The following is a 10,850-nucleotide window of genomic DNA, read 5'->3' on the forward strand; positions in this document are numbered from 1 at the left end:
AAAAAAAAAAAAATATTCAATAAAAAAAAAAAATTTAATTTTGTAATTCATTTTTTTTTTATCTGGATATTAAAAATAATTTTTATTAAAGATATATATTTATAATTTTTTTTAATTATTAAAATTTTCATTTTTCATTTTTTAATTATAAATATAAAAGGAAAAAATTGTAGATTCATGTTTTTTACTTTTTATTTTAATTCGAACATTCGAGTAAATTAGATTATTTATAAATTTACATAAATATATATATATATATATATATATATATATATATATATATATATATATATATATAAATGTTATATTTAACTGAGTTTATTTAATATATATTTACATATATATTTATATAACCCTTAAATATATATTTTTATGAAATTAAGTACTCATAATTTTGAGAGTACAATTTTTTGCTTTTATATTTTGAATTAACTTTTTTTTAAGTACCTAATACATTTATGAATTAATTATTTAAAGTTTTTACTTTTTTTATATTTATTAATATATATAGAATAAAAATTAAAAGCAAAGTTGTATTTCAAGTATTAATTTTTAAAAAATAGAGATAGTAAAATTAATATACATGTATATATTATAAGCTTAAACATGCATACACATTTTTACACACTTTCAAATTTAATAAAAATTAAATGAGTCAAAGATACATTTTCATTGAGCTTATTTATCTACATAATTATTTTAAATTTTATTAAATAAAAGTAATATATTAAATTTTTTAATTTATGAGTTTTACAAAATATTTTAAGTTAATTTTCTTTATAATAAAATAAAAGCCATATTTAAATTTTGATATAATTACAAATTAATTTTGTTTTTAATTAATATTTTACACTGTTGTAAATATTAACTTTATGTTTTAACCAATGATAATTTATATAAATTTTATTTATGTTAACTTTTTTACTCTTTGAATACATTTTTTCAATAACATATTATAATACTTGAACGCTATTCTATCAGAGAGTTTTTCAAAATAATATGTGAATAAGAAATATTTCTTTCATTAAAATTACATAAGATATTTTAATTTTATATTTTTAAGAACTCTATTGACTTTCAGTATACTTTTTTATGTTATTATAATAACAAATTAACAGAAGAAAACTTGTTAAATTAAATAATGAAATAAAATTATATAAATTTCAATTTTTTTTTTTTTAAGAACATGCAATAAAAAAACTAAATAATTTAAAATTACATGTATAATATTTTTTTCTATATATTTATTTTATATACACATATGCATGCATACTCTTACGTAGATATATACAGATACAAGCGAAAGAACATAAAAAATGCACACACATATAAATATATTAGTAAATATATGATTCATTTATTTTTTTCTTTCTTTTTTTTTTTTTTTTTTTTTTTTTTTTTTTTTGTAATGAAGCATTGATATATTATAGAACAAATTTGACTCTTAAAAAATGAAAACATGTTTCTCATTAAGGACAAAATGAGTCTACAAATTTTTTGAAAAATTTAAAAGTTATTTGGTAATATAAACATCGACAATATAAAATATCAAACAAAACACAGAAGGTTTTAATTTTTAAACAGTTAAGTTTTTTTGTTAATTTTGTAAATTTTTGTTAATTTAAAATTTTTTTTTTACTTTTTAATTTTATTATTTTTAACATTACACATACATAAATATATTGACATAAATATATATTTTACATATAATTTTTTTTTTTATTTTCTTTTTTTTTTTTTTTTTACATATCAGTTCAGAAAAAAAGAATATATATATATTTATATATATAGATATATATCTTTTACAACTAGCGAGGAATTTTTATATATTACGTACGCGTTCGTGTATTAAAAAATATAAACTCTGTATATTTATATGTATGTAAATGTATGTATACACATTTTGAGCTTTATTAAATTTTTGTTTTTAAAAAGTGTAATTAAGTGAAATATTTATCATAATTAACATGCAATATTATTTTAATGTTATTTATTGTTTTAAGAGTGAGTATAAATATTGTTTATTTAATCATGTGAAATTGTAATTTATGAAACTTCTTATATTTTTGCTTGTTTGTTCTTTTTCCGTAATAAATTTACATAAAATTTATATGTGAATATACTCTTTGTAACATTATAATTTCTCTATATTTATTATTTATTTTTTTATTTTTTCTTCATAACTTAATTCTTTAATAATTTATTTGTTGTATTACCGATGTTTGTGTACTTTTGAGTTTTCTTAATATATATGGTTTATGTAAGTATTTTTTTAGAATTTATTTTTGCATCATTTATAAAAAAAAATTATGAAATATACATGTATTATTTTTTTTTGAGCTTTATATTTTACAAAGGTTTTAAATATTTGTTAATTTATTGACTTTTTTTTAACACATATAATTATTAATATTGTTCTACTATCTTTTATTTCAACTTTTATATTGAGAATTTAGACTTGATACACGGGTTTAACATATGTATATATGTTTGTACATAGTACTGTATATAATTTAATTAGATTATATTATTAATTTTATATATATTTTAAAATGTCAAGATAAAAATAAAAAAAAAAAAAAATGAAAAAAAAATCGTTAAATTTATATAATATATTTTATTTTTGCAAAGTTTTAACGGTGTATTTATTTATTTATTTATTTTTTTTTATATCTATATATATATATTTTAATGGATAAGAAATATATTTTTGAATATTAAATTCAAGAGAATATATTCAAATCGAGTAATAATATGAAATTGTTAAAAAAAAAAAAAAAATATTGAAAAAATTTTGATTCTTTTAGAGTAAAAATGAGTAATTGTAGTCTTAAATGCAGTATATTACCGTGCATACATACATTAAAAAATAATAATGAGTTAGATTTTTATGGATCAAAGGAAAATATTTTACAGAGATATAAAAATGAATTAAATATAGACAAAAAAATGGAAGATTTTAAAAATATAAGTGATAATTGTAATGTGGATAAGAAGTTAAATGATAAATCCAATATGCAAATAGAAAAATGTATTAAGAGTAACATGAACATTAAATTAAAGGAATTTAATTTTGAGGAACTTACCAATTCGTTTCAGAAAGATAAAAAGAATATATTGTTAAATACATATAATTATTATTTCCATAATAATTTTTTTGATTTAAATGAAACAGAGAAAAATGAAGAAACAAATATAAACATTCATTATTACAAACGTTTATCTCTTAATATTATGAGTTTTGATTATGAGAAAGATTATAAGCAAGATAAATGTAAAGATAATGAGAAACCAATTTTATTTAAATCTGAAAAGTGCAATTTTAATCAAAAAATTTTTAGAACTGCTTCGTATGACGACATTTTTTTAAAAAAAATAAAAATCAGTAGAATAGATAAGAGTGAAAAAAAATGTATTAAGAAATATAAAATTCCATTTGAACCTAATTTTTATAGTAACCGATTTTTTTTTTCAGATAAATATATTAATGATGATTCACTTCATTTAAGTGATAATTGCACAAAGTATTGCAATTCATTGTACATTAATAATGATAATTCAGTCTTAAATACGAATAAAAAGAAATTTAAAAATTTTATAACTCATATATTATATATATTGCGATTTGAAGGTCCACCACCACATTTTTTAATAATAAAATTTAACAAAAAAACTAAAAAGGCTGTTATAGTTAAAAAGGTACCAGTAAATAAGAATATTTCTTTTAATATGGCTAAATTCATTGCAGAAAAATATATACAAATTCTAAGGAAAAATTTAAGAAAAAAAGAAAAAAAAATGGAAAAGATAAGAAATAGTGATAATAATTATGATAATAATCAGATGATTGTTAATAATTGTTATGTTAACGACGAGATTAATCATTATAATAATCATTTTGAATTTAAAAGAGACATTGATAATAATTTAGATTCTAATAATAATAATAATAGAAACATTGATAGCTCAGAGAGAAGTTTAATTAAAAATGATAAAATCTTAAATGAATTTAATGAAGACTATTTTAATAATTACCTTTTAAATACTGACATAAATTCCTTAAGTTATGAAAATTATAATTCGGAAAATATCTGTAATGAAAAAATATGTGCAAATGAATATTTAAATATTGATTTAGAAAAAATTGTATTTAACACATATACAGAAAAATATATAAAATTTTTAAATAACATTAAAATATATTTTTTAAAAAAGGTTGATGATATAAAGAATTGTAATATTAATAATAAAAATAACACAGAAAATAAAATAGTTATTTTAGTAAATATAAAATATGGTTCATCAGTTAAATCGAAAATTTTTATTTTTGTAAATCAAGAAGATATGAAAAGTGAATATGAATTTATAGATATAGTGAATAAAAAACAAAATGATAATACTTTTTCTTCCATATTGTATAAAAATACCAACAATAGTATAAATGAAAGTTACAATAATTATAAAAATAATTCTAATGGTTCAATAAATAGTGATACACACATTAATATAAAGATTAATAATGTAAATATTATAGGAAATAATAATAAAAGTAATAATAGTATAAATGATATTCATAATAATACTACTTGTAATGGAAATTTTTTTATAAATAATAATGAATCAAATACTACAAATGAAAATAATGAAAATGGTTCCATTGATATATATAAACATGAACATAGTGACTATATTTTTAGTGCAGATAATACGCATGAAAAAGCATTAAATAAAGAAATTTCAGATGATGATACAGTTCCTAGATACAATTCTGATAAAAGTGAGGATGACAATAAAAATAACATAACATTAATTAATAAAGAAGTTAGAAACCTTGATTACTTTCTAGAGGATAAGGAAAACAAAAGTAATGAAATCAGTATAAGTAATGGAAAAAACTATGTAGATATAGAAAAAAAAAAAAAAATGTCACAAAAATATAAAAGAAAAATAATTAATTTCATACGTAGTAATATATATATTAATTCATATATATATTATTGCTTTGAAAATACGGATGTAAAAAATAACCTTTTTAAAGATGATGTAATTTTAATTGATAATTCAAAAACTCAATTGGTAAATAATTTACCTAACCATATATATGAATTAAATAAATTTGTTTTTATTAAATTTATTAAATTTGAAAATTATATAAAGAGAAATCACAAAATAGCAGAAAGATACATAAAACATTTACTACAGAGTAATGTAAAATGTATAAATAATTATATGATAGGAATGAGATGGGTTCCTGATATTTTTGCATATGAATATTATGTTTGTAAAATTACTGAATTAAATTCAGAAGTAAAAGAAAATAAGAAAAATTTAAAACATAATTATTCATTAGCATTACAAAAAGATGCGAACAAAAATTCTATAAAATATTTAGTAGATTATGAAAACAAAATAATTGATAATGTTTTATGTGTTCTTCATGAATATTATCAAACAAGTTTATTCACTGAAAAATGTATTTTTAATTTATTTAAGCTAGTATTGTTGCGTGTCAGTATGTATGCAGATGTCATGAATAAAAAGATCATTACGTTAGACCTTGATAAAGCAATATATAGAATGAAAAAGTTTTCTGAACCGATAAATATAAATGATTTCTGTACATTATCCGAAAATGAAAATTTATCAACGAACAAAAATATGGATATTGATTCTAAGGATGTTTCTGAAGTAAATAAAAACAATTTGTTGAAATCATCAAATTGGAATAATTTAAGTAATGATATTAATTTCTTAGAATATACGGATGATAACATAAAAAATAAGAATAATAATATAGGCTTAAGGTATATTTACAATGATGATAAAGTAAATAAAAGTAATGATAATAATGAAGGAATTCAAATGAATCATGTTTCCGATAGTGATATAAAAAAATCAGGTAAGTCACAAGATAAATACAATAATTTATTTATTAAGAATGAGAATTATGAAAAAGAATCATCTTTACAAAATAAATATAAAAATAAAAAGAAAGTGAGCTACAATCTAGATAATACATCTATATCATTGAAGAAAAGGAAAACAAAAGAAAAAGGGTATGGTTTATTAGAAGGGGAACCATTCTGCTTAAAATATTATAGCTCGTCTGCCAACAACATGTTGGTGAACATGGAAAATCATAAGAAAGGGTATTATTCTAATACAAGTGATTTAAGTAGTAATTCTCACATTACAAAGCATAAATATCATTTACGTAGTAATAACGCTCATTCAACGGATAATTATTCATCTGAAGAATATATGACAAGAAGTAACTTAAGGAATAAAGAAAAAGGAAGAAGTAAAATGGTATATAAATTAATGAATAAAAATGGTCTGATAGAACCATATTGGTGGTTTTTTTACAATATATATACAAATACAAGTGTACAGAGTGATAAATCAGACCCACTAAAGATGAATAAAGCAAAAAATATGTCAAAGAAAGGCGAAGAAAGCATAAATTTATATAATAATTATGACAAATCTGTAAAGGGAAATGATAATGATGATTACAGAAAAATATTGAAAAAATGTAAAATGAATTTATTAAATCATTTTTGCACGAGAAATAATAAAATAAAAATTAAATACATCTCAATGGTACATGATATAATATATAAAAAATTTATTCTTTTAAAGAATACTATTTTTCCAAGGCATATGCACGAAGCAGAAATAATATTTACATTATTTCCTCATGAAGCGCAAACATTTATGTTTGTGTATACTGATGACAATTTGAATTATCAAAATCAAAATTTTCTTAAATATGTTTCTTTCAGTGATTATATAATTACATGCAACAAAATAGACGATAATAATAGAGACAAAAATAATGTTCATGAGAAAAATGTTATTTTACCTATAGAGGAGTATAATAACTCAGAAAATAATAAAACAATAGACAAAGATTTTTATATAGACCATTTTATCATAGGAGATTCAAAAGATACATCAAATGTATTAGTTGATAACAATTTTAAATATTCATATACACCTAATTATGATAAAATTAAAAGGAATTACAGAGAAGCTTATTATAATTCAAAAGAAATTAACAACGTTCAAAATTCAAACGAAAATAAATATAACATAAAGATATTGCTGAATAATGTAGAAGGAAACAGTGATAATATGACGAAGAATAACAGTAATAATGAAAAATATAAAAATAATTATATTTATAATAATAATAATAATGATATTGTAGAAAATAAATCAACAGAAAATTATCATAAAGTCTTTGATTTTGAAAAAAATAAAAGAGAAATAAAACAAAATGGATATTATGATTATTTTTTACACGACAAGAATTTGTTAAATACAACGGAAAAATTCCATAATGTTGGTGAGAAAAGAAGTGTTTCAAGTACTAATTTTGGTAGGAGTAAGTATTATGAAAATAATGTTGAAGATGAAGAAAAAAAAAACACAAGTGACAATGATATTTCTTTAATTAAAAGGAGAAGAAATGGAAGCAAAAGAGCAAAGAGTAATAATCTATCAAATGCTAAAAATTACAGTATGTATAATAAAAATGATGTAAATAATGAAGATGTGCTAATACCTATGGGGCCTTTGCCAACAGGAGTTTATTTTGATTCTGCAAGAAAATTGTGGAGATGTCAATGGAAAGAAAATGGAAAATTTAAAACAAAAGGATTTAGTCTTATACATTATAATACTTTAGAAGAAGCAAGAAAACAGTGTATTATATATAGATGTGAAGTAGGAAATATTCCTGTAAAAAGTGAATGGTTAAACCCTATTTATGTTAGTTCCTCATATTTTTTTAATAAAAAGTGTGCCAGTAGTGCTAACAATGGTGCAAATTATTCAAACAAAGAATTAAAAACTAGTTCTTTAAATTTAAACAAATTAAAAGAAAAAACAACAAATTCCAAAAGTTTTATAGATGGATCAAATAAAAATTCGAGTGAAAATTATTATAATAGTAGGTATTCTACAAAAAATAATATATCTACAAACTTTCTAAATAATGAAAAAAGTGATGATATAGACATTTCCATTTTAAAAGAATTCGTATCAAAAAATAAAGGAAATAATCCTACTTTTTTTTCGAATACAGACAAGGGAAAAACTGAAATGGATAATATTAATTCTGAAAATAATAAAATGAAAACTATAAAAGAAGAAAAAAAAGAACTATTAGATGAAAATGATAAAATACATATTAAAAATAATAATAATGACAAGATAAAAAAAGAAATTAATAGTATATTAAATGATAATATGAGAAAAAATAAATCTAATTTAAATAATGAAGAAAATATAGAAAATTTTAATAATAAATATTTAAATATTTATAATACCTCTGAAAATCCATTTTCTTTAGAAGAAAAAAACACCCATAATGAATTAAAAAATAATATTAGTATAAATAATGAAAGGCATTCACTACATAAGAGGCATAATAGTAGTGAAGTAAAAGAAGATAAATTAAACGAAATAAATTGCAAAATAGAAGATGATATAAAAAATATGTCAGATAATTGCAATATCCCATTGGAAACAAAAATTAAATTTAATGAAAATGTAAATAATCAAAATAACCCTATGAGTCATAGTGACAATGATAATAATCTTAATTATTATAATAAAAAAAAAAATGATCAAGATGGATGCTCAGAATATGACAATATTTTTAATGAAGAAATGGTAAAAGAAAAAAACAAAAATGTTCATACGTCAACCAATTCTTTTATTAATAAACAGTATTCATCAGATGTTGAAGATAGTAGATTGGATAATTTAAAGAAAAACACAGATTTGAAAGATACTTATTTTAATAAATATGCCCCAAAAGACAATCCTGGTAATTTTCAATATCATACTAATCAGGAAAGTACTCTTAATATAAGCGATGAAAGTAATATTAATAAGGAAGGATCAAACTTTCCAGAAATATTTTTTAAAGATATTCAAAATTTCTTAAATTTTGTAAAGGAAAAAGAGTGTGCAAGTGATAATACACATGCAAGTCAAGAAGAAGATCATGTAACACACATGAAAAAAAAAAACACGAATAATGCTATGTATGAAAATTACTTAAAATCAATTATAGTTCAGTATGAAAATGAGGAAAAAAAAAAGTATTATTTAAGAAACAGTGATAATTGTAATAATAATAAAAATAATGATATTACTACGAATAATGACAATGGTATAAATGATAGAAATTACAATGGTCATACTAATAAATTAAAAAGGGATGATAATAAGGATTCTCAAAATGAATCGACATATTTTAAAAATACATACAATTATTCATTTTTAAATGATAAAGAAAAATCAGCAGATTTCTTACGATATATTAAAAAAATTTCCAATAATAATAAAAGAGCAATAAATCATATTGAAGAAGAAAATTCAGGTATATTTAATAAAAGTGAAGAATGTAACAACAAATATGATTCAATTAATGACAATAATTCATTAGCAGATTGCTTTGAGAATAATTCAAAAAATTTTAGTGAAAAAAATAATTCTAACAATTGGGAAGAAGGAAATAAATCAAAACTAGATAGTCTAAAATATATGGAATTAATAAATTCAGAAAAAGAATGTAATGACGGTACACTTAAAAATGGAAATACAACAAATAAATTAATTTACAATGACCATGGTAATGATAATGGTTTAAATGAACAAAATATAAATTGCATATTAAAAAAGGATATTCCAAATGCGAAAAATAAAAATTTCAAAGAAGAAATTATTACGACTAATATAAATATCAATAAAAATAACTACGATTTTAAAAATGATGAGATAAGTAAAAGTTTAAATTACAATAAAGCATTAGAATATGATAGTAACGGTTCATTGAATATGACCAATGGAAGCATTCATTCATATTATAAAAATAACGACTCATTTAATAAAGATAAAAAAAATATGAAAACATTAGATAATAATATAAATTTAATTCAAGAAAAAAGAGTTAAAGAATCATTAGAAGACAATATTTATAATTCATTAAGTAACGATATAATAGAATCCCATAATATTACCAATATGAATAATGATAATTATGAGTCATTATCAGGACCATTGAATGTGAATAATCAAAATATTAATGACAATAATATAGAACAGAAATTAAATGAATACGATGAAAGAATGTCCTATTCCAAGAGAAAAGTTAGAACAACTAATAATAATGATTTTAAAAAGAATAATGAAAAAATTAATATAGATAATTATGATATAAATAAGAGTAATAATGAAAATGGTTACACTAATAATCATTTAGTAAATAATTCATTTAACCTTCATAATAAAAATAATAATAGTAAGAATGTCAATATTTCTGAAAATGAATTAAAAAACAGTACTCCAACTTTTGGCAAAAAAAAGAGTTTAGATATAGATATAAATTTAATTAAGCAATCATTACCTAAAGGAATTTATTATGATCATGCGAAAAAATTATATAGAGTTCAATATATAATAAATAATTCTATTAAGACAAAAGGATTTAGTGTAAAAAAATTAGGTTTAGTACAAGCAAAAATTGAAGCAGAATCTTTTAGAAACTTTTGTTTAGAAAATGGATTACTTAACTCTCGTAAAAGAAGAATAAATTCTCCATATAATAAGAAAGAAGAAAATTTTAAAATGATAAAAGATAATGAGGAAATATTATCGAATTTATTATATTTATACAATTCCAATAATAAGCCAAGATGATAATATGAAATGATGTAAAAACACACAAAAAAAAAAGGAAAAAAAATTAGTTACAAAATTGGTGTATAAATAAGAAATAAATTTATAAAAAATCTATATATTTAATTTATAATTATGTAACATTTAATAGAAGA

At 19.4% G+C, this 10,850-nt stretch overlaps 1 protein-coding gene across 1 annotated transcript; it reads left to right on the forward strand.

The window, feature by feature from the left end:
* Nucleotides 1-2,814: 2,814 nt before the first annotated feature.
* On the forward strand, nt 2,815-10,716 carry ApiAP2 (transcription factor with AP2 domain(s), putative; the record flags this gene model as incomplete). The annotated part of the gene is made up of 1 exon (XM_028671988.1): nt 2,815-10,716. One exon carries the CDS (start codon nt 2,815-2,817, stop codon nt 10,714-10,716), a length of 7,902 nt encoding a protein of 2,633 aa, XP_028526057.1.
* Between the last annotated feature and the right edge of the window lie 134 nt (nt 10,717-10,850).

The sequence above is a fragment of the Plasmodium gallinaceum genome (genome assembly GCF_900005855.1).
Source record: "Plasmodium gallinaceum strain 8A genome assembly, contig: PGAL8A_v1_61, whole genome shotgun sequence".
NCBI classification, from domain to species: domain Eukaryota; phylum Apicomplexa; class Aconoidasida; order Haemosporida; family Plasmodiidae; genus Plasmodium; species Plasmodium gallinaceum.